The following is a 24,876-nucleotide window of genomic DNA, read 5'->3' as shown; positions in this document are numbered from 1 at the left end:
AGCAACAGAATGGGACTCTGTCTCAAAAAAAAAAAAAAAAAAAAGAGTGAAAGAAAGAGAGAGAGACCCTCTGTGCTTAGAGATAGGGCATGAGGACAAAGAACAAAGCAATACCCTGGGGCTTCTTGACTTTTCCGGTTAATTTGGCTGTAATCTTAGACTCCAGGTTTAAGACAAAACTACAGTTAATTGCCAATACATTTCCTACTATTATAATGTTAATTTAACCTGTTGCCTAAATTCTTTAATTCTATAACACCGTGTAGTTGTTGATCCAGTTAAAGTGCTGAGTAGCCTATTTTTATAAAATTCAAGCATAACTCACTGGAGAGAATTAATGCTGTGATTACACTTCCAGGGTTACCTTTCAAATAAGCATTTAGCAGAGTACATCCTAAAAACATTAAAAAGCCTTGTAAATAAGTGGTATTAGCTTCCTTTTCGCCATTCCATAGAATTGTTTTAGTATAGATGCTGTAGAGAGTTCATGCCTGAGGTATTTAAAGGGAAGTTCTCAAATTTCCTTTATTTTGATTTGCATCAAAAAGTTCGCTTAATTTCAGGTTTCACTTCCAGAAGTTAATCATTATGGATTTGACCCTAAGGAAAGTTTGAAGAAAAGTTGTAATTCGCTGTTTTCTTTTCTAAGCAGGCCCATTTCTCTAATTCAGACTCTTAGCATCCACACACCGGCTACCCGTGGAAAGCGGCCTGGCACCGCCCACCTGGGGCGGGTACGAATCTCAGACCTCTGTGGGTTGATGGACGGGGGTGCCCTGCGTGAAGCCTCGCGGCTGTCACGGCTGGACACTGGCGATTGGTTCGAGGGGAACGGCGCGGAGCCAATGGGAGCGGCGGCTCGGGAGAGTCCGTGGAGCGCGCGGGAAAGAGACCCATATAAACTGTGGCGGGATTTTAGTTTCCAAGTCCTTGTCCAGCGAATCACTCTCGGCTGGGAAGTCAGTTCGTTACTCACGTCTCCTCCCGTTGGAACATGGTGCGGACTAAAGCGGACAGTGTCCCAGGCACCTACAGAAAAGGTGAGGCTATTGAGCGCGGTAGTGGAGGGCAAGAGATGCCAGGGCTCCCCCCGGGGCCTGTGCGCCAAACTCCTCCAGCCGGCTAGAAAGCAGCCGCCCGGCTTTACCTTCAGGACTAAGCGGCGAGGGCAGGGGACGGTTGGTTATCTTGCTGTTCTGGGTGACCGGGCTCCACTCTCTAAGCCGCTGGGTCAGGGACTGTGGTAGAATGTGGCTCTGAGCCTCGGTGTCCGAACCTTCCCTCCTTCTGAACGTCCTCTTTGACTCTCTTCGCAGTGGTGGCTTCTCGAGCTCCCAGAAAGGTTCTCGGTTCCTCCACCTCTGCCACTAATTCTGCGTCACTATCATCGAGGAAAGGTAAGAAGAGCCTCTGCAAGATTCTGGAGTAAGAGACACCTTCCTTAAAGGGGATCAGGTCTGGCACCTTCAAGCCTCTGATCTGCCATGAAACTTATTTTTCTTGAGATCCTCACGCCCGAATTTCTTCCTTGCTGTGATATAAAGAGGGGGCCTTGGCCTTTTGGCGGTATTGGGTAGAGGTGGGGTCTTATGAAAGAGAATCTCAAACCATGGGGTTAGGGTTAAGGACAGACAGAGTTTATTTGCAAAGCTAGTTTTCTTTTTAGGTTTAATGTTTTCATTTTTCTTACTATTGTCTCATTAGATCAAGAATTAGAATGATGGGCAACCGTGTTAATCACATCGTCTTCTAAACAGAGTAAACATTTTTTCAGTTTTTGTTACTGCATGTTTTTCATTTCTTTTTTATTTACTTTCTCTTTTTGAGTGTGGTGTCTGTGTTTTCTCTAACTTTTCAGCTCCTGATACTGCCTTTGGGAAAGTAAAAGTGGAACCCAGCAAGGGAAATAACTTCACTTTGCTCCTTCTGCATGTGGAAAGGATGAGAAAATGCCTTGCCATCTGTGTCTCATTCCTTTCAATAGGGAGTTGAGCAGGCAGGAAGATTAATTCCACAGGTTAAGTTAAGAACATAAAGGGGGGCCAGGCGCGGTGGCCCACACCTGTAATCCTAGCACTTTGGGACGCCGAGGCGGGTGGATTGCTCGAGGTCAGGAGTTCCAAACCAGCCTGAGCAAGAGCGAGACCATGTCTCTTCTATAAATAGAAAGAAATTAATTGGCCAACTAATATATATAGAAAAAATTAGCCGGGCATGGTGGCACATGCCAGTAGTCCCAGCTACTCGGAGGCTGAGGCAGCAGGATTGCTTGAGCCCAGGAGTTTGAGGTTGCTGTGAGCTAGGCTGACGCCACGGCACTCGCTCTAGTCTGGGCAACAAAGCGAGACTCTGTCTCAAAGAAAAAAAAAAAAAAGAAAAAGAAAAAGAACGTAAAGGGAACACTTTAGGATTTAATGGGATTTTAAGTTAACTCAAATTTTCCCCTAGTCTTAATAGTTCATGGTAAAATATTATTTCAATCTCTTCAGATAAAAGGAAATGGTAGTCAAAATTTTTGAAAGTATATTAATTTAATTTTTAATTTTTTTTTTTTTTTTTGAGACAGAGTCTCACTTTGTTGCCCAGGCTAGAGTGAGTGCCCTGGCATCAGTCTAGCTCACAGCAACTTCAAACTCCTGGGCTCAAACGATCCTGCTGCCTCAGCCTCTGGAATAGCTGGGACTACAGGCATGCGCCACCATGCCCGGCTAATTTTTTCTATATATATTAGTTGGCCAATTAATATCTTTTTATTTATAGTAGAGATGGGGTCTCGCCCTTGCTCAGGCTGGTTTGGAACTCCAGACCTGGAGCAATCCGCCTGCCTCGGCCTCCCAGAGTGCTAGGATTACAGGCCTGAGCCACTGCGCCTGACCAAAAATACATTAATTTATTGAGAATATCTTATGCCCTGTACCATTAGACTAAATTCCATTACTGCTACATCCCATTGTCTGGCACTGTTGAATCACCACAGCCAACTGAATAGGCCTTTTATGAATATATGCTGAACAAATGCACTCTTTATGGCATTTTACAGATCTCTATTTTTAATCCCAATAATCGACTATATGAAACTGGTAATATCCTCATTTTAAAGATGAGAAAATTTAAACTTGGGTTATATAACTTGGTAAAGGTCACATAACTAAATCAGTGAATCTGTGTTCGAATCTGTTGTTGCTATACATTTTCTAGTAGTGAAGGCATTCCCATAAGGTTTCTTTGGGAAAATTATGAACCAAAAGATCGCTATTTTTAAAGGTTATTTCTACTTTTAAAAAAGTACAAACAAAATAACTTTAGATAGTCTATTTGGAGACAACTTTCGTAAACTATCTTTAATAGCTAGAATTTTAGCCTAAAACAAAGATATATGTAGTAACAATAATTTGCTCCTGTTGGTCTTTTGATCATTACTTTATAAAGAAGCAAGATTTTTTCCTCAATTTCTCTTTTATATTACTTTTTTAAAATGATAAGGAATTGGATTTCCCTTATGAAATGAAAAGGAGCCAAGTGCTTTGGGAAGTGGAACCTACTTTTGTGGAAATTATCACATTGCCTCTTTTTTTTCTTTTATCCTGGGCTTAAGTGATTCTCCTGCCTCAGCCTCCTGAGTAGTTGGGACTACAGGCCCACACCACCATACCTGGCTCATTTTTCTCTCTTTCTTTCTTTCTTTCTTTCTTTCTTTCTTTCTTTCTTTCTTTCTTTCTTTCTTTCTTTCTTTCTTTCTTTCTTCTTTTTTTTTTTTTTTTTTTTTTTTTTGTAGAGACAGGGTCTCACTCTTGCTCAGGCTGGTGTTGATCATCTGGCCTCAAGCAATCCTCCCACCTCAGTCTCCCAAAGTGCGAGGATTACAGGTGTGAGCCACCATGCCCAGCCTGCATTGCCTCTTATATGTGCTTTAAGTAAATGACCTTATTAAGTAAAATGTGGGCAGTTTATACTACCTGGTGCTACCTTATATCAGGAAAATCTATATCAAACTTTAGTATGACACATTAAGACTATGTGAATAGCTCTACTTATGGACAAAATATGAAAGATATTTTCCAGTTGTAAAAATTCTGTTACTGCTATTAATATTTTTTCTAGGATAACTATCAAACTGAGTTTATTGACTGAATATAGCTTCATTGTGACACACTGCTAAATCTTCAAGAAGTCTTAAAGATTATTTAATACCTTTAAGAATTTGATGTTAAAGAATTAAGTTGTTTAAGGAAGGGTGATTGTATTCTTGGTTCTGTTTATATTTTACAGCTGAAAATAAGTATGCAGGAGGGAATCCAGTTTGTGTGCGCCCAACTCCCAAGTGGCAAAAAGGAATTGGAGAATTCTTTAGGCTGTCCACTAAAGATTCTGGAAAAGAGAATCGGATTCCCGAAGAGGCAGGAAGCAGTGGTTTAGGAAAAGCAAAGAGAAAGTAAGTTTTTATATTCTGGAATATAAAGAAAAGATTTATCTTCTTGAAAATAAAGGACAAATAGGATAGTGAGTAACTTTAAAGTTGCTCTTCAAGCTGATAAGAAAATATAAACCAAAAGTTTTTAAAATTTGTACTAATTTCCTATAGGTCACCCAAACTTTAAACATTAATAAAAGGCATTTTAACTCATTCTATTCACTCAAAGAAGATCAGTTCCCATTCATATAAGAGCTGTTACAAATCATAACTTACTGTGTTTATTCTTTAATTTTTACTGTCTTTTTTTTTTCTTGAGTCTTTTCTTAAAAGTCACTTTCCATGTTGGCTAATCTAGCCCGAATTCCATTAATCCTGTCCCTCAAAAAACTATTAGTTCAACTTCTACAAGGAATATATAACAAATGTAGAAAAGTTGGAAAATATAGAAATCCCCATTATCTAGAAACAACCAAGACTAACACCATGGTGTATTTTCTTTGCAGCTTCTCCATAAATACATAAGAATACTTCAAAACAAAACAAAGTAGGGATAAAACTATATGTACAGTTCAGTGTGCCAGCTTTTTAAGAAGCATATAAAGTTATGCTTTGTAAACTTTTAACAACAAGATCATGCTCATGATAAATGTTAAGCAAAAATTCTCAATGTACAATGTATAGATGTATAATCTTTACAGTGTAAAACATCTTGGCCACTTTAGGAGGCCGAGGCATGAGGATTGCTTGAGGAGTTCTATACCAGCCTAAGCAAGAGCAAGACTCCATCTCTACAAAAAAAAGAGAAAAGAAATGAAAAGAAAAATGTGCTACAGGTCATAGTGTGTGCCTGTAGGAGAATCACTTGAGCCCATGAGTTTGAAGTTGCAGTGAGCTATGATCATGCCACTGCACTCTAGCCCCTGTGACAGAGCACGACTCTGTCTCAAAAAACAATAAAAAGGCTGTGCGCAGTGGCTCATGCCTGTAATCCTAGCACTCTGGGAGGCTGAGTCAGGAGGATCGCTCAAGGTCAGGAGTTCAAAACCAGCCTGAGCAAGAGCAAGATCCCGTTTCTACTAAAAATAGATAGAAATTAATTGGTCAACTAAAAATATATAGAAAAAATTAGCCGGGCATGGTGGCACATGCCTGTAGTCCCAGCTCCTCAGGAGGCTGAGGCAGAAGGATCCCTTGAGCCCAGGAATTTGAGGTTGCCGTGAGCTAGGCTGATGCCACGGCACTCTAGCCCTGGCAACAGAGTGAGACTGTCTCAAAAAACCCCCCCAAAACAAGGAAAAAACTGCCATGTATGTGTACTGTATAAAAATATACCCCATATCAATAATGCTTATCTCTGGATAAAAATCTCTTCTCACACTCTATGCTAACAAGTTTTAACAACATACACATATCACTTTTAATAATCAGGAAAAAAAATAATGCCACTTAGAAAAAAAGAATTGAAACCTTTTTTAAAAATAAATTTGGAAGTAATGAGGTCCAGGTTCTCTAAACAACTTTTAAATGTTTTGTTTCAAAAACAAAGTATTTGACTGGGTTTGGGAGGGGTGGGGTGGTGTCATGTCACTGCCATTGTGATGCTCTTTGAATATAAGGTGCAGCTTGCTACCTCCCCTGCACCATCCAGGAGCACAAGAGCCTCCAGCCCACCAAGCAGCAAGCTGGACCCCCGGCACACTGACCCACATGGGTAAGGGGATGGTAGCCCAGCTCAGTCTGGGGCTGCTCCTTCTGGTGCTGCTCCTACACACGCAGGTTTATTCATATGTGCCCTTAACCAGCACGCCAGAAGCTGCATCTATAGTTTCTGAGACCACAAAGCCCACCAACAGCGCTCTACAGTCTACAGCCAGTCTCCTTGTGGTCTTGCTTGCCCTTCTACATCTCTACTATTAAGAGACGAAGGCCAAGAAACAGCTACCATTCTCTAACTCATATTCTAAAACTCAATCCAAATCGTGCCTAGAAGTCTAGTGTGGCAAGGAAAAAACTCTTCACCAAAGGTCTTCATCAAATCTACTAATTCCATTACTTGTTTTACTAACACAGACAATCTTGAGAGTCCCAAATTGGACTGGTTTAAAGAGCATCTGAAGGATTTGACTAGCTGATAAATGCCAATATTAAATCTGCTGGAGCTTCATGTGCAAGACTGAGAAAAAAGACAACATGGAAAATTAGTTAATGATATTAAAAATGGCTTAAAAGTATGGACACTTACAACTCTATCTTGAAAATAATAATAATTTCACATTGATCTAGACAAAAAGGATGAGCTGCGGAATGGAGTCAGTTTTCGTTTTGGTTCATTAAATCTAGAAGGCTGTAAAGTAATTAGGTAATATAAAAAGCTTCCATGATTCTATTTATATGTATGTTGGAAAGAACCACCAGGTGTTACTGTAAATCCTATGTGTATTGTTTCAGCAGTCCTAATTTAATGCTGACATACTCTAGGTAGTTTTACATCATTAAGTTTTTACTCTTAGGCGCTGAATTGTTTCCTCTGGGGTTTTGGATTTGACATTGCATTTGACTTTCTATGTGGTAATTGACATGTGGCAGGACACTGATGGATTAGAATCTATTCCAAATCCAAGAATGAGTAATTTTTGCATATGCACTTAAAAGTGAAATGATTAGCACACTCATAACATTGAAAAGAAAAATAAATAAATAAATAAATAAAAATAAAATGAAATGATAGGTTTTTCCTGTGATGCATTCCCATCCAAGAGAAGTGCTGAATTCATTTAGCTACCATACTTGAGTCCAAAGATTAGAAATGCATTGACTGACTTAAAATAATCTTAAAATAATGCTTTTTATCTCTGCATGTGTTGAATAATTTTTACAACTTAAAAATCGATTTATTTTGAAGGCATATTTGATAAATTTTGAAAGAGGTAAATATGAAATAGACAAAAATAACATTAATCTAGTACTGTGTTTAGGAAATGAAGACTGGAAACTTGCCTGCATTAAATTCACAACTCTTTTGTGCTCTTTCAGTAAATACTTAAAAAAAAACCTTTATGAATCAGAATAGCTACATTTGGAACACTTCCTATATAGTCAATATTTTTTAGATAGTTAGAATTGGTGTTAACCGTAAGTGGACTTCATTCTGGAAAGTAAAACTTTTGCAACTGCCTTGATGTACAGAAACCTTTAACTTCATGAAATCATTGGTTCACATGGCCACACACTGATTGCTTAGATGTTCCAGTATCCAGTATGGCCATAGTAGGTGTTGTGTTTTGTGTGTTTTTTTATTTGTTTGTTTTTGACAGGGTCTTGCTCTGTCACCCGCGCTAGAGTGCAATGATGCATCATAGCTCACTTCAACCTCAAACGCCTGGGCTCAAGTAATCCTCCTGTCTCAGCCTCCCGAGTAGTTGAGACTACAGACACACGCCACCAAGACTGGCTATTTTTCTTTTTTTCTTTTTTCTTTTTTTTTTTTTTTTGAGACAGAGTCTCACTTTGTTGTCCAGGCTAGAGTGAGTGCCGTGGCGTCAGCCTAGCTCACAGCAACCTCAAACTCCTGGGCTCAAGCAATCCTCCTGCCTCAGCCTCCCGAGTACCTGGGACTACAGGCATGCGCCACCATGCCCGGCTAATTTTATGTATATATATCAGTTGGCCAATTAATTTCTTTCTGTTTATAGTAGAGACGGGGTCTCGCTCTTGCTCAGGCTGGTTTTGAACTCCTGACCTTGAGCAATCCGCCCGCCTCGGCCTCCCAAGAGCTAGGATTACAGGCGTGAGCCACAGCGCCCGGCCTATTTTTCTATTTTTTGTATAGAGGAGGTCTTGCTCAGGCTGATCTCAAACTCCTGGCCTCAAGCAATCCTCCTGACTTAGCCTCCCAAAATGCTAGGATTACAGGTATGAGCCACCTTGCCATGTGTCTTAATAAGTCTTAAGCTAATATTTGCCATCTTTAGAAACCTACTCGGGAACAACTAGATCCCAAGCTATGGTATGTGTGACTGAACACTTTTCTTTTATATTGAATGCTGTACATCTGTTTTGGGATTGTACATTGTGTTTGGAAATGATTTACATTGAACAAAAACTAAATGAATGGCTAGAAGAGTAAAGTAACATATTTGACATATGAAAGTGTAAAATTTAAACAATTATTCAATTACCTTTAATAAGGCCATTTATTTATTTATTTTTTTGAGACAGAGTCTCGCTTTGTTGCCCAGGCTAGAGTGAGTGCCGTGGCATCAGCCTAGCTCACAGCAACCTCAAACTCCTGGGCTCAAGCAATCCTCCTGCCTCAGCCTCCCAAGTAGCTGAGACTACAGGCATGCACCACCATCCCTGGATAATTTTTTCTATATATATATTAGTCGGCTAATTAATTTCTTTCTATTTTTACTAGAGATGGAGTCTTGCTCTTGCTCAGGTTGGTTTCGAACTCCTGAGCTCGAATGATCCGCCTGCCTTGGCCTCCCAGAGAGCTAGGATTACAGGTGTGAGTCACCGTGCCCGGCCAATAAGGCCATTTAGTAAGCAGTTATTGAGTGCCTACTATCCATGCTGTGAGATATTTAACAGTGACTAAATCTTACCCTTTGTCATTATATCCCTATTATGATTTCTAGTTTCAATAAAAATTAACTAATGGGATACATTTTTGGACAGAGCTTTTTAAACGGCTTGCTTTCCTGATCCTGTAAGTTTCTTCTAGTTCTTTTTCTTTTTTACATTTGCCCTTTGGCTGTAATGTTCTTTCTCATTCTAATATGAACAAACTAATAGTCAATATTAGCTCTAGAATATAGAGTTTCAGTTGTCTTGAATTATTTATGACTTACATTAAGGAAATAAAATATTTGGCAATACACTCAATGTGGCTATGATATTGATCATCACAGGAATAAAACCTATATTATATAGCCTTTCCATCATATGGAGAGAGATTACATAAATAATTTTAATCCATGATATAATAAAACCTATGACATAAAACTAGGTAATAGAGGTTTACATTGTTTCTTTAGGCCCCCTTTTTAGATTTGCCTTTGTTTAGGAGAGTTGTAATTATCCTTTTATTGAAATAGTAAATGAGTTTATAGGAAGAATTTATGCTGTAACCTCCTTAATTCATATTCTGGAACATGGTTGGTTTTACTTTTCTCCCCAAAGCAGGGTAAACTCCCAGTAGTTGCATGGGAGAGTCAGAATCACGAATCTACTTAAGGCCAGGTGCAGTGGCTCACACCTGTAATCCTAGCTCTCTAGGAGGCTGAGGCCTGCGGATCATTTGAGCTCAGGAGTTCGAGACCAGCCTGAGCAAGAGCGAGACCCCGTCTCTACTATAAATAGAAAGAAATTAATTGGCCAACTAATATATATATAGAAAAAATTAGCTGGGCATGGTGGCGCATGCCTGTAGTCCCAGCTACTTGAGAGGCTGAGGCAGGAGGATTGCTTGAGCCCAGGAGTTTGAGACCATCTTGAGCAACAGGGAGACCATGTTTCTACTTGTTTCTACTAAAAATAGAAAAAAAATAGCTGGGTAACTAAAGATGGAAAAAATTAGCCAGGTGTGGTTGTGAGAGCCTATAGTTCCAACTACTCGAGAGGCTGAGGCAGGAGGATTGCTTAAGCCCAGGAGTTTGAGGTTGCTGTGAGCTGGGCTGATGCCACGGGCACTGTAGCCTAGGCAACAGAGCAAGGCTGTCTCAAAACAATTTTTTTTTCTTGTACTAGTACTTGAAAGTTGTAGGTATTTGACAGTTAATGGAGTTAATTTACTCTAATATCTAGTCACTGTACTGGTATTTAATGTTTCTCATTTATATAGGTTTGTAACTATTTTTTTTAAACAGTTCCTACTTGCGTGATTATTGAAGTTCTCTATTCTTTCCACAGAACATGTCCTTTGGAACCTGATCGCACAGATGACGAAAAAGAATAGAACTTTCTCATTCATCTTTGAATAACATCTCCTGTTTACTCTGGCATTGTAGAATGTAAACTTGCATAAATGTGTTTGTTCCAATTAGTTTTGTTGAAGGGGCATTTAATTTAAAAAATGAGGCTTAAATTTAGCTGTTCAAAAGTAGTAATGAAATTTGAGAATTTGTAAGATTATTGTTACTTAGCTTAGTATTCAATATAATGCAGTATTTGATTTCTTTTTACCAAATTAAGCTTCTTTTTCTTGCTAAAATCATTTCATTGTGTTCTCATTACAAATTTGCTGTATTTAAGATTTGCTTAGATCTTTTTACTGTTGCCAATTTTATTGGCATTTGATTATTGGAATGGTGCCATACTTTTATTCCTTTTATTTGCTTTAAAAAGCAGAATTAGATTTTTGCACATTAAAAAAATTCAGTATTAATTAAAGTTAACCTCTACCCTTTTTCGGAAAGGGGGCTAAAGATGCAATGTTGAAAACATTTGGCTGGATATTTTTTCTTTAGAAAAATTTAAGGATAATTTGGCCTTGAAGGGTTAGACAGTTGATAATAAAAACTTTTACAATAACAGTAACAAAAAGATAAAATACTAGCATAGAATCAGAAAGGAAGATTCCAGAGACTACATTAAAAGAGAACTTTCCTAGGATGTGCATGTGATTCAATATTATAAAATATTATCTTTTGTGCCTATTCTTTTAAAGTTGGAAATCAATAAAACATGAAAGGCAAATCATACGATAAACCTAGAGCTATGTCTAAAGCCCTTAGAGCTACCATTACATTTTCCCTGATAACTAGAGGTATGATTGAAGAAGTGGGTATAATATTACATGTTAACTGATATTCTTGCTTTCTAATCACACTTTTTGCTGACAACTTGTTGACAAAATTAGCCATATTTTAACAGGCATGTTTTCCTGAAATTTGTTTGTAATAAATGAATCTTTATTTTTACAATACATTATTTGTATGCTAAGATTATATCCTACCAGTTATTTGTATTTTATTCCTTCCAAACACAAATCAGTAGATTGACCTGATTTTATCAGTTTCAAAACTTTTTGAGTCCTGATGATTGTAGATTATGGTTTTTTTGCTTTGCTTTTAAAAGAATATTACTGGATTGGGAGCAGAATTTTGTTTTTTAATCTCAAGTACTTCTTTGTTAATTAGGCTTCTTTTTAAGGAGTAGCTTAAGCTAAATCTATTAAAGTTTTAATGGGTCTGAAAGTTAATTTGTTATTTTTCACTGAGAGAAACTTAATGGTAGTGTGCCCAATGAGGTCTAATTTTTTTTTTTTTTGAGACAGAGTCTCTGTTGCTCAGGCTAGAGTGTTGTGGTGTCAGCCTAGCTCACAGCAACCCCAAACTCCTGGGCTCAAGCAATCCTTCTGCCTCAGCCTCCAAATAGCTGGGACTATAGGCATGTGCCACCATGCCCAGCTAATTTTTTTTCTATATATATATATTTTTTTTTAGTTGGCCAATTAATTTATTTCTATTATTAATAGAGACAGGGTCTCACTCTTGCTCAGGCTGGTTTCAAACTCCTGACCTTGAGCAGTCTTCCCGCCTCAGCCTCCCAGAGTTCTAGGATTACAGGCATGAGCCACTGCGCCTGGCCCCAATGAAGTCTAATTTTGATATATAATTGTTTCTAAAACATTTTAATTTTAAAGGTCTTTTCAAGTATACAATATTTGATGATGTCTCACTTTTATTAGGTAGAGGTTCTATGTAGTGTTTCCTTTTCAAAGCTTTAAAAAATGTAGCATGGCAACTTAGCTTTTCTAAACATGAGGGAATTACAGACTTCTTGTTTCCATCGAAACTGAATTAAAAAGTAAAATTTGCCCATTAAAAATAATTAAACTAAGTTTTTAACTTTGTACCCTTCTTCACAAAGTTTTTCTGGTTTTCCTCTTTAAATGAATTATTCACATTAATGCTAGTGTTACTCCTGCCCAAATAATGATTAAAACTACTTCTCTGGAATTTTTGAATGCTAGAGAATTGTGAGGATCATATGTATTTTTTGTTTGCATAGTTTGTTTGCATAGGAAGAGCAAATACTATAGAGAAAATTATAAAGAGTATTCGAAGAGCTATTCAGAAGTTTACAAAAACTTATTTTTCCCTCATTCCCCTCCATATTTAAAAATATAACGAATTAAAGAAATTAAAGCCTTGGCTGGACATGGTGGCTCATGCCTGTCTGTAATCCTAGCACTCTGGGAGGCTGAGGTGGGAGGATCTCTTTAGCTCAGGAATTTGAGACCAGCCTCAGCAAGAGCGAGAACCCTTCTCTACTAAATTAAAAACAAATTAGCCAGACAACTAAAAATAGAAAAAATTAGCCAAGTGTAGTAGCACATGCCTATAGTCCCAGATACTTGAGAGTCTGAGGCATAAGGATCACTTGAGCCCAGGAGTTTGAGGTTGTTGTGAGCTAGGCTGATGCTAGGGTACTCTAGCCCAGGCAACAGAGGAAGACTCTGTCTCAAAAAAAAAAAAAAGAAAGAGGCCGGGCGCGTTGGCTCACGCCTGTAATCCTAGCTCTCTGGGAGGCCGAGGCGGGCGGATTGCTCGAGGTCAGGAGTTCGAAACCAGCCTGAGCAAGAGCGAGACCCCGTCTCTACTATAAATAGAAAGAAATTAATTGGCCAACTAATATATATATACAAAAAATTAGCCGGGCATGGTGGCGAATGCCTGTAGTCCCAGCTACTTGGGAGGCTGAGGCAGGAGGATTGCTTGAGCCCAGGAGTTTGAGGTTGCTGTGAGCTAGGCTGACGCCACGGCACTCACTCTAGCCTGGGCAACAAAGCGAGACTCTGTCTCAAAAAAAAAAAAAAAGAAAGAAAGAAAGAAAAAACAAACAAACAAAAAACAGACAGAAAAAGAAATTAAAGCCTAAACTGAACCTTTCTCATACATATACCACTTACAAATCCTGCAGTGCTTAGAATCCTGTGGGCTAACTCACTTTCAGAAAAATTGAAGGTTCAGCTTGGCCTTGGTCCAACTAACATGGTTATAATGGCATCTTTTGCCTTTGAGAATAGCATATAGAAGTGGGAGAAAGATCTTCATTCAATAAAAACTGGAAGCAATGTTATTAGTCATCTTGTTCAACCCAAGTCAATTACAACTTTTTATTAGATGGACTGTTCTATTAGTTGGCAACTCTGTGAAAAATGTTATGAGTTAAAAAATTTAATTTTTTTTGAATTTTTTAAACTCCCCTCCTATTCTTGGTTCTATCCTTGAAATAACAGAGAACAAGTTACTCCTTCCACATGACAACCTTCAATTATTTAAAGATAGCTGTTTTATCTTTAGCATTCTCTTCCTAAGGCTTAACATTCTATTGTTTATGTCACATGTATCCTAGGTGAGTTTCTCTGAGTCCCTTGTGTAAGGGGCTATGTCATTTAGATTGTATATTGGTTAGGCACATAAATCATAAATTTGGCTAAATTTCTTCTTACCCCAAGAATTCATTCATTAACTGTTAGATTCTAATTTTGGAATATTTTTATATTTGGAGATGTCAATGGAACTCCAATAATATTTAAATATCAATTAATGAATAACAGTATTGTATTTCTCAAAAACATACTAATAATTTAAAAAATGATTACAAGGGGCAGTTAAAAAATTTGAAAAGCTTTCACGAGCCTGGGAGAAATGTCTAGAGGTCTCATCTTCAACTATAGGATGAAGGTACTGTACTGACTTATGAAGGCTATTTGAGATCTAGCCTAGATCTAAGAACATTGTCTTAGTTATAGTTCAAATTAAGAATATAGATTTCTCGGCTGGGCACGGTGGATCACACCTGTAATCCTAGCACTCTAGGAGCCTGAGGTGGGTGGATTGCTCGAGGTCAGGAGTTTGAAACCAGCCTGAGCAAGAGCAAGACAGAGAGAAAGAAATTAATTGACCAACTAAAAATATATATACAAAAAATTAGCCGGGCACGGTGGTGCATGCCTGTAGTCCTAGCTACTCGGGAGGCTGAGGCAGTAGGATCACTTGAGCTGAGGAGATTGAGGCTGCTGTGAGCTAGGTTGACTCCACGGCACTCACTCTAGCCTGGGCAACAAAGCGAGACTCTGTCTCAAAACAAAACAAAACAAAACAAAAAAAAGAATATAGATTTCTCTTTGATCAAGATTCCAAAATACTTGGGGAAAAAAAATAGAATATAAATTTCCCCAGTATTGCTCACAAAGTACTAAAACTGTAGTTAAACTCACATACCTAGTTTTAGGTGGGGATTGTACTGTCTTCAGAGGTCTCCAAGCACTGAGTATGTTAAAAATGGTAGAATTATAGAGGACATGTGACCATTTAGGAGTCAAGACATTTATACACCTATACAAAAGTGACAGAATTATCATCCCAGGGATGCAGGGATGGTTCAACATACGTAAATCTATAAATGCAATTCACCACATCAACAGAAGCAAAAACAAAGACCACATGATTCTTTCAATAGATGCAGAAAAAGCTTTTGACAAAATTCAACACCCTTTCATGATACGAACACTTAAGAAAATAGGCATAGAAGGGACATACCTAAAAATGATACAAGCCATATATGACAGACCCGTAGCCAACATCATACTGAATGGGGAAAGACTGAAATCATTCCCACTTAGAACTGGAACCAGACAAGGCTGCCCACTATCTCCACTTCTATTCAACATAGTGCTGGAAGTCTTGGCTACAGCAATCAGACAGGAAAATGGAATCAAAGGTATCCAAATAGGGGCAGAAGAGATCAAACTTTCACTGTTTGCTGATGATATGATATTGTATCTAGAAAACCCCAAGGATTCAACCAAGAAACTCCTGGAACTGATCAATGAATTTAGTAAAGTCTCAGGATACAAAATTAATACACAGAAATCAGAGGCATTCATATACGCCAACAACAATCTAATTGAGAACCAAATCAAAGACTCAATTCCCTTCACAATAGCAACAAAGAAATTAAAGTACCTAGGAATATATTTAACCAAAGAGGTAAAAGACCTCTACAGGGAGAACTATGAAACACTGAGGAAGGAAATAGCAGAGGATGTAAACAGATGGAAATCCATACCATGCTCGTGGATCGGCAGACTCAATATCGTCAAAATGTCTATACTACCCAAACTGATCTACAGATTCAATGCAATACCTATTAAAATCCCATCAGCATTCTTCACAGATATAGAAAAAATAATTTTACGCTTCGTATGGAACCAAAGAAGACCCCGAATATCAAGAGCAATTCTAGGCAACAAAAACAAAATGGGAGGCATTAATATGCCAGATATTAAACTATACTACAAAGCTGTAGTAATTAAAACAATATGGTATTGGCACAAAAACAGGAATATTGACCAGTGGAACAGATGTGAGAATCCTGATATAAAACCATCCTCATATAGCCGTCTCATCTTTGACAAAGCAGACAAAAACATACGCTGGGGAAAAGAATCCCTCTTCAATAAATGGTGCTGGGAAAACTGGATAGCCACCTGTAGAAGGCTAAAACAGGACCCACACCTTTCACCTCTCACAAAAACCAACTCACGCTGGATAACAGACTTAAACCTAAGATATGAAACTATTAGAACTCTAGAGGAAAAAGTTGGAAACACTCTCCTAGACATCGGCCTGGGCAAAGAGTTTATGAAGAAGTCCCCAAAGGCAATCACAGCAGCAACAAAAATAAATAAATGGGACATGATCAAACTACAAAGCTTCTGCACAGCCAAAGAAATAGTCACGAAAGTAAACAGACAACCTACAGAATGGGAGAAAATTTTTGCATCCTATGCATCCGATAAGGGACTGATAACTAGAATATACTTAGAACTCACGAAAATTAGGAAGAAAAAATCAAATAACCCCATTAAAAAGTGGGCAAAGGACTTGAACAGAAATTTTTCTAAAGAAGACAGAAGAATGGCCAACAAACATATGAAGAAATGCTCAACATCTCTAATCATCAGGGAAATGCAAATCAAAACCACAATGAGATATCACTTAACCCCAGTGAGAATGGCCTTTATCAAAAAATCTCCAAACAATAAATGCTGGCGTGGTTGCGGAGAGAGAGGAACACTCCTACACTGCTGGTGGGACTGCAAACTAGTTCAACCTCTGTGGAAAGCAATATGGAGATACCTTAAAGCGATACAAGTGAATCTACCATTTGATCCAGCAATCCCATTGCTGGGCATCTACCCAAATGATCCAGTGACACTCTACAAAAAAGACACCTGCACTCGAATGTTTATAGCAGCACAATTCATAATTGCAAGGCTGTGGAAACAGCCCAAGTGCCCATCAATCAAAGAATGGATTAATAAAATGTGGTATATGTACACCATGGAGTACTATTCAGCTCTAAGAAACAATGGTGATATAGCACACCTTATATTTTCCTGGTTAGAGCTGGAACCCATACTACTAAGTGAAGTATCCCAAGAATGGAAAAACAAGCACCAGATATATTCTCCAGCAAACTGGTATTAACTGAGTAGCACCTAAGTGGACACATAGGTGCTACAGTAATAGGGTATTGGGCAGGTGGGAGGGGGGAGGGGGGCGGGTATATACATACATAGTGAGTGAGATGTGCACCATCTGGGGGATGGTCATGATGGAGACTCAGACTTTTGGGGGGAGGGGGGGAAATGGGCATTTATTGAAACCTTAAAATCTGTATCCCCATAATATGCCAAAATAAAAAAAAATAATTAAAAAAAAAAAAAACATAAAAAAAAAAAAAAAAAAGTGACAGAATTAAAAAAAAAAAAAGTAAGGGGGATGGGTAAATTCACACCTAATGGGTGCAGTGTGCACTGCCTGGGGGATGGGCATGCTTGTAGCCCTCACATGCAAAGGCAATATATGTAACCCAAACATTTGTACCCCTGTAATATTCTGAAATTTAAAAAAAAGGAAGAGAGGACATAACTGAATGCTACTTAAAAATAATTTTTCTTCAAGCAGTGGATAAAATCAATGATGTATAGAAATTTTGCATTTCTATATTGGCTTAAACTGTCACATTTAATTGTAACTTTAGAATCTCCTTCTGTGCCCCTAGGTAGAGTGCAATGGCATCATCATAGCTCACTGCAACCTCAAACTCCTGGGTTCAAGCAATCCTGACTCAGCCTCCCAAGTATCTGGGACTACAGACACATGCTACCCGGTTCAGCTAATTTTTTCTGTTTTCCCCCCCCCCCCTTTTTTCTGTTTTTGGTAGAGTCAGGGTCTTACTCTCGCTCAGGCTGGTCTGGAACTCCTGGTGTCAAGTGATCATCCCCCCTCAGCCTCCCACAGTGCTAGGATTACAGGCGAGAACCACCGCACCTTGCCTGTAACTCTTATTTTTACTCAATAAAACATTTCTTTTTATAGAACACATTTATTTACCATAATCGTTTTAATTTTTTTAGAGCTATCCAAGTCTATCACAGTTTTAGATAACTTGTTGCTAATTGGGTTCATAATTTTATTTATTTTTCCAATTTAAAGTTTTTTTTGTTTTGTTTTGTTTTTTTATTTCGACTCAGGCCTGGAAAATGGAGAAAGTTTTTTGATATTTAAACCTGTTGGCAATTGAAATACCAAGTTCTATTTTGTCATGGTAACAGGTTTATCACTTATCACTTTCGCCCAGTTTTTTTTTTTTTTTTTTTTTTTTTGAGACAGAGCCTCGCTTTGTTGCCCAGGCTAGTGTGAGTGCCGTGGCATCAGCCTAGCTCACAGCAACCTCAGACTCCTGGGCTCAAGCGATCCTCCTGCCTCAGCTTCCTGAGTAGCTGGGACTACAGGCATGCGCCACCATGCCCGGCTAATTTTTTCTATATATATTAGTTGGCCAATTAATTTCTTTCTATTTATAGTAGAGACGGAGGTCTCACTCTTGCTCAGGCTGGTTTTGAACTCCTGACCTTGAGGGATCTGCCCCTCTCGGCCTCCCAGAGTGTTAGGATTACAGGCATGAGCCACCGCGCCCTGCCCAGTTTTTTTTTTAAAGAATAATTAATTAGTGGATGTGCTCAGATATCATTTGAATTGTGTGTGTATATTCTCTCATACTCTCATGTCAATGGCAGGGGAGGAAATATTTTAGACTTAACCTACTATTGACACAGTTGAGCCTGAAGTGATTTCCTAAAGGATTTGCTGAAGTGACCGCCTATGGTGAATCAATTTAATGCGGTCTTATGCACACAGGAAACCAATAGACCTGGTGTTTCTTTTAAGTTACCAAAGCTCATTTCCTCTCTGTCGCAGCTGAGGTGGACAACAGTCCAATATCGGTGACTAAGAGTTTATCATGACCAATAAAACTGGAGCTTGCAGTTGCATGCATATTCACTCCCATGGAATAGAAAACAAACTCAGGAGCTACTCTCACGCTTGAGTACTTTTAAGCAGACCTATTCAAGATTGGAAAACCAAGCAAAGATTTTTACTCATTTTTCTGAGTGCCCAACAGTATTTCTCTGAATAATGATATGGGTTGTTTTTCTAAGAAGAGTATTGTTGGCTTTTATCCCAAACAATAGTTTTCCCAATATTTTCAAACCTCAAATCTCCCTGACACAAAAATAAATGAAGTCTCATTGATATTTTTCTTCTCCACAGTCTAGGTATGAAAGTTTGAGGGAAGGATTAGATATCTTTTAGCGTCCCAAGGCCTTTTTCTTTGCTTTCTGTTTTAAGGATTAAAATAGCTCTAGTTGACTTACATCGAATATTTTTTTTGCTTCTTCAATTTAACTAGGTTAATTCCAGGCCACACACAATCATGCAATCCTTACAATAGATAGGTGAAGACAAAACTTCTCACCATTGAGCATGAGGGGCTGTCACAGGAGAACGAAGTGCTTGAAAAAACTTTCAGGACATTGAAAGAAATTGTTAAAAATCTGGCTGAAACACAGTTTAAAATCCACAAGAGGGAGATGCTTGCTAAACCGCTAGAAAATAACTCCCGCGAGGGACCGGAGAGAGGAGCCTTAGGAAGAGCCACTGGGTCTACCACGGACTGAAGGGGCAGGAGGGAGTAGGTGTACACAGTGGTGAGGGTTGGTGGAGGAGTACAGCTGAAGAGAAAAGCCGGATGGGCTTCGTGCCTCAGGCAGCAAAATGTGTGCCAACTCTTAAGATCAAGAGTAGAAGGTAAGAGTGTTGCCAAAGGAGAGCACAACTCTCCCAAGATACCTCCTGGTAGTCCCAGAAGAAGTGGGGGTGGGTGTCTTTGAAGGCACTTCCGCCTAGCAACCCCACGCGGTTGCTAAGGAGGGGCAGCAGGAGGGATAACCCGGAAGTGGTGGTATCAATTTCTCCCTGCCTCCTCTAGGTTTGTCCTATCAGAGCAACAGGGTCAGCTACGGCTCTAGGGAGAGGGCGGGGCCAGGGCTAGTGGTTCCGGTTCGGCTCCTGCCGCTCCTCGGCTTCGCTTCTTACCCCTCCCCTCCGCTTTCTCTCCTCCCTCCCGTTCTTGGGAAAGAGAGAAGCCACCGCTGTGGGTGCATAGAGAAGCACTCGGCGCCTCCAGGAGGGGACCGCGCCCGCTCCATTTGAGCTCCGGAGCACGGCTGGCTCAGGTACTTGCTCCGGCTTCGACGGGATCAGGGAGGCTGAAGTCAGAGGGTTGTATGTGTATGTGTCTGAGGAGGAATTGGGGGGGGGTTCCCTGGGTCCAGGCGGGGGACGCTGGGATCCCGGGTGGGGCGCAGGCCGGCGTGTCTGATTGTGGAGGTTTGCGGAGGCGGAATGGGGGGGCTAGGGGAACACCGCGGGCGGAGAGTTTCGGGTGGCGGAGTAGAGGCAGGCGGAGGAGTCGCCTCTTCAGAGGCAGAAGACTTCGGCCAGTGTGCACAGGGAGTTTGCCACCTGGAGGGCTCATTCTGAAAGGGAGAGCATCCTCTAGGGCCAAAATGAGGACATGGATTCGGCAATGTGGCTGGGGCAATCCCATGCTACCGTTGCCCCCTTTCCCTACCCCCTCCGCTGAGGCTGAGCCGGGTTTCGACGGTTGTGGGGGCTCTGAGTCGGCTGGGCACCGCGGGGAGCCGCCCTTGGCAAAGCTAGGGCAGAAGAGTGGGTAATAAGACCTCCCTCCACCCAACTTCCGTGCGCTTCCCCCACTTCTTCCTCTACTGCTCCCTCGCTCCCACGTCCTTTGGGAGCAGGGTACCCCAAGTGGGCAGGCATCACTGCGTAAAAAAAACCACGATGTAACTAGGTTTGCTGTCTCTAAATGATACTTCCGATGCTTAGAAAGTGCCTGAATGGCGTATTCAACGAAGTCTACCAGCTAGATACTAAATCTGGTATAAATTATCTTAGAAAAGTGCAATTATGACAACCACCTAACTATAGGATAGTCAGGCGTAGCCTTGTATAGTAGATGTGCATATTTGTAAAAAAAAAAAAAAAGTAGACTAGGAAACCGTATAGATATAGAGGTCTAGGCGAGACATGTTGCGACAAGCCTTTTCCAACCTCTTTTACCTGCCAGTAAACCTGCCCTGGTTTAAATGAAGTAGAACGATCCTCTTCATTTATGTTTCAATGACTGAACTGTAGGTACTGTGTAGTGATAGATGTCTCCGAGTAGATATGTGAACATTCAGAGAGACGAGATTGTCAACTGTTGAGCCTGTCTCTTAATCTTTTAAGGAGACAGTTGTGGTCAAGTGGAGGTGTTGGCTTTGTGGTATCTAAATCTGAGATTGAACCCACACTGTGCATGCCAGTGCTAGTTTTTGACCTTGGTTGAGTCATGGAACCCACAAGAGCTTCCGTTTCTTCATAAGTAAAATGAGATAAAATTCTTACCTGTATTAAAAGGGGGGTGATATGCTTAAGTAACAGCCCATTTTAAATGGAAGCACTTTTGAATTGCAAGGTGAATTGTTAACATTAATTGTGCTAGTCAAGGTAGCCCAGTTTTGTGGAATGAGGTTTGAGATAGGAAGGGAACCGGATAATATTATAAAACTTATGTATACAATAGGATTTGCAGTGACTTCTAGAAATTGATCATAAGTAGTATGAAATTTAATTATCAGTAGTTTCTAAAATCTTATAAATAATTAAGTATAATGTCTATTGAAATGACCAAAATATATTTAATAAGTTTTTGTCAGATACACCATACTGGTGTATACAGTATGGAGTGTGAAATACATTTGAAAAGTGATACATGCATATCTTAATTAACATCACAAAGCTCTTTAAATAAAGAGAATTAAAGTGGGGTATAAAATAGAAAGTAACTGTAATCGTAAGATTAAAGTCAACATCAAGTTAGGCTCCATGGTTCATGCCTATAGTCCTGGCATTTTGGAAGGCTGAGGCAGGACGATAGCTTGAGTCCATGAGTTTGGGGTTACAGTGAACTATGATCAGGCTACTACACTCCAGCTGGGTGACAGAGCAGGACCCTGTATCTAAAACAAAACGAAATCAACATCAGTAACACCCCTCAGCTCAATTAGATTTAGACTATTAACAAAACTTATAGAATTCTTATATATATAATATTTTGTAAAATAATTGAAAATAAAATTTCTGCCTTTAAATCACTCATCATCAGAATATAGAAATAAATGCAAGAAACATAAAGTCTTTTTTTTTTTTTTTTGAGACAGAGTCTCGCTTTGTTGTCCAGGCTAGAGTGAGTGCCGTGGCGTCAGCCTAGCTCACAGCAACCTCAAACTCCTGGGCTTGAGTGATCCTTCTGCCTCAGCCTCCCGAGTAGCTGGGACTACAGGCATGCGCCACCATGCCCGGCTAATTTTATGTATATATATCAGTTGGCCAATTAATTTCTTTCTATTTATAGTAGAGACGGGGTCTCGCTCTTGCTCAGGCTGGTTTTGAACTCCTGACCTTGAGCAATCCGCCCGCCTCGGCCTCCCAAGAGCTAGGATTACAGGCGTGAGCCACAGCGCCCGGCCCATAAAGTCTTTATATTCATTTGTTTTGTGGATTTAAAATAATATCGTTATATGTAACCTATTATATGTCAGATTTTTAGCTAACGTAGTTTACTTTTTCTTTTCTTTCTTTTCTTTTTTTGAGCTAGTCTCTCTCTGCTGCTATGTTGGGCTAGAGGGCTGTGGCATCAGCCTAGCTCACAGCAACTCAAACTCCTGGGCTCAAGTGATCCTCCTGCCTCAGCCTCCCAAGTAGCTGGGACTACAGGCACACACCACAATGCCTAGCTATTTTTTCTATTCTTAGTAGAGACCAGATCTTGGTCTTGCTCAGGCTGATCTCCAACTCCTGAGCTCAAGCAGTCCTCCTGCCTTTGCCTCCCTGGGTGCTAGGATTATGAGCCTCCACGCCCACCCACATAATTTACTTTCTTCTTCTTTGTTTTTTTGTTTTTTTTTTGAGACAGAGTCTCACTTTTTTGCCCAGGCTAGAGTGAGTGCTGGGGTGTAAGCCTAGCTCACAGCAACCTCAAACTCCTGGGCTCAAGCAATTCTACTGCCTCAGCCTCCCGAGTAGCTGGGACTACAGGCATGCGCCACCATGCCCAGCTAATTTTTTCTCTATATATTAGTTGGCCAATTAATTTCTTTCTGTTTATAGTAGAGACAGGGTCTTGCTCTTGCTCAGGCTGGTTTTGAACTCCTGACCTTGAGCAATCCGCCTGCCTCGGCCTCCCAGAGTGCTAGGATTACAGGCGTGAGCCACCGTGCCCAGCCATGATACTTTTCTTGATGACCTCCTCCACTCAAAGTATGTGGCCATTCCAAGCATCTTTGCAGTTGTCAGTTATGGAATTTGCTTGTCAGGAAATCTAAAAATGTCTAAACCTTTCTTTAATATCTATTACTTGGATGATCTCAGAAAGTTTTAGGAAAGATTGGGAAGGTTTATACACACACACACACACACACACGAAAGATTGGGAAGGTTTATATATACAGCACACGAGCACACACCCCCACATATACATCCCCACCCCCATATACTAGAATCATGTAATGAATAAGTACAGTTGATTTTATTGGTACTGTCAAATCAGTAGTGAAAGGGTTACTGTGGAAATGTTAAAAAATATCCAGGCAATGCTTGCTTTTTTTTTTAAGACAGGCACAAAAATGATTTATTGAAAGATAGGATTATAGAGCAAGAGCAACATGTAGGTTTACAGAGCACAATACATATTCCATAGTTGATGATCAGACCTGTTGTTACAGCAAAAGGAAGGGCACAAAAAGGCAATGCTTTCTTTTTACTCAAACCAAATGAGTATTCTTCCAGAGCTTGTTTTTATTTTAAAGCATATTTCTTTTATGGAGATGTGATTTAGTTTGTAATAAGGATATATAATCATTATATCAACAAGAAAAGGCTGATGTCACAGACAGATTTTAATATCAGTCTTCATAGAACGTGCTTCAGTGACTTTAGATAAGTGGAAGTAGATTTTCCTGAAAGAAGTTTTGAATTTGTGTAATGATAGTTTTTCTCTTTTTAACATCTAACTTGTCTCTACTCATTTCTGCCTAATATAGAACCTTTGAGAAGATGGGAGGAAAAAAAAGAATGAATTTACTTCAGAATTACCATTTTGAGTTTCAGAGATTACTTATTTGGAGAGCTAAATTGGATTTTGACATTATTGGGATTGTGTTCAAGATGGACTCAGGAGAAAAAATTAGATGCCATCTGTTTCAGATTTCTTCTTTCTCCACCCGTTTCATGTTTTATGACTTTGTGTTCATCAGATTATTTTCAAAAATAAAAATCCTCAGTAGATTTAGGTTATATAATGTTAGCTCTATCAGTGAACATGTAATTAAAGAACCTGCATTTTTATATTGAGTTGTATAGGATGATGACAGAAAATTGGTTAGAGGTAATTGTTAAGTTTTTTCAAACTCTCTGAATGTTAGGTAGCTTCATGCATCTTTAATTGTCATCATTCACCAGATAAACTGTTTTTGTCATTCTTTAACATAGTCCACATGCTGGTGGAAGTTGCTAAAAAAAATGGGTATGGTGATGTTAGGATAAATGCTTATTTACTTGATGTCTTAAAACCAGAAGAGAAGCTTCTGCTGAGGATTTTTTTTTTTTTTTTTTTTTTTTTTTTTGAGACAGAGTCTCTGTTGCCCAGGCTAGAGTGCCGTGGCGTCAGCCTAGTTCACAGCAACCTCAAACTCCTGGGCTCAAGCGATCTTTCTGCCTCAGCCTCTCCAGTAGCTGGGACTATAGGCATGCACCACCATGCCCACCTAATTTTTTTTTCTACATATTTTTAGTTGGCCAATTAATATGTTTCTATTTCTAGTAGAGACAGGGTCTCGCTCTTGCTCATGCTGGTTTAGAACTCTTGACCTTGAGCCATCCTCTTGCCTCAGCCTCCCAGAATGCTAGGATTATAGGCGTGAGCCACCATGCCCAGCCTGCTGAGGATTTTTAGTTTAGTGGTAAGCCTAC

General features: G+C 39.6%; 2 protein-coding genes across 11 annotated transcripts in view; both read left to right on the top strand.

The window, feature by feature from the left end:
* Positions 1–718: 718 nt before the first annotated feature.
* PCLAF (PCNA clamp associated factor) lies at positions 719–10,457 on the top strand. 2 transcript variants are annotated; one of them, XM_012758595.3, is made up of 4 exons: positions 725–1,040; positions 1,317–1,397; positions 4,270–4,432; positions 10,328–10,457. In XM_012758595.3, the coding sequence occupies exons 1-4, from the start codon at positions 995–997 to the stop codon at positions 10,371–10,373; spliced, it is 336 nt and encodes a 111-aa protein (XP_012614049.1). In that variant the 5' UTR covers positions 725–994; the 3' UTR covers positions 10,374–10,457. The 2 variants fall into 2 exon arrangements, with proteins under 2 accessions (XP_020141616.1, XP_012614049.1); XM_020286027.2 differs by lacking the exon at positions 4,270–4,432 and having other exon boundaries at positions 719–1,040.
* Positions 10,458–19,829: 9,372 nt separating this feature from the next.
* CSNK1G1 (casein kinase 1 gamma 1) overlaps positions 19,830–24,876 on the top strand; it is a 181,141-nt gene continuing 176,094 nt past the window's right edge. For 7 of the 9 annotated variants that reach the window (XM_012758590.2, XM_012758588.3, XM_012758586.3 and 4 more), the window contains exon 1: positions 19,839–20,015. The gene's annotated coding sequence lies outside the window, so the exon portion shown is untranslated. Of the gene's footprint in view, positions 20,016–24,876 lie in introns of all 9 variants that reach the window. The other 2 variants (XM_020286025.2, XM_020286024.2) reach the window with 1 other exon arrangement.

Source organism: Microcebus murinus, chromosome 6 (genome assembly GCF_040939455.1).
Source record: "Microcebus murinus isolate Inina chromosome 6, M.murinus_Inina_mat1.0, whole genome shotgun sequence".
NCBI lineage: Eukaryota > Metazoa > Chordata > Mammalia > Primates > Cheirogaleidae > Microcebus > Microcebus murinus.
This window is presented reverse-complemented; position numbering and strand designations above follow the sequence as displayed.

Bases quoted from the DNA above. Each gene is read 5' to 3' on its own strand.
- PCLAF (XM_012758595.3), top strand. From the start codon at position 995: ATGGTGCGGACTAAAGCGGACAGTGTCCCAGGCACCTACAGAAAAG. The intron at 1,041-1,316 runs GTGAGGCTATTG...CTCTCTTCGCAG, and splicing joins CCCAGGCACCTACAGAAAAG to TGGTGGCTTCTCGAGCTCCC. The intron at 1,398-4,269 runs GTAAGAAGAGCC...TATATTTTACAG, and splicing joins GTCACTATCATCGAGGAAAG to CTGAAAATAAGTATGCAGGA.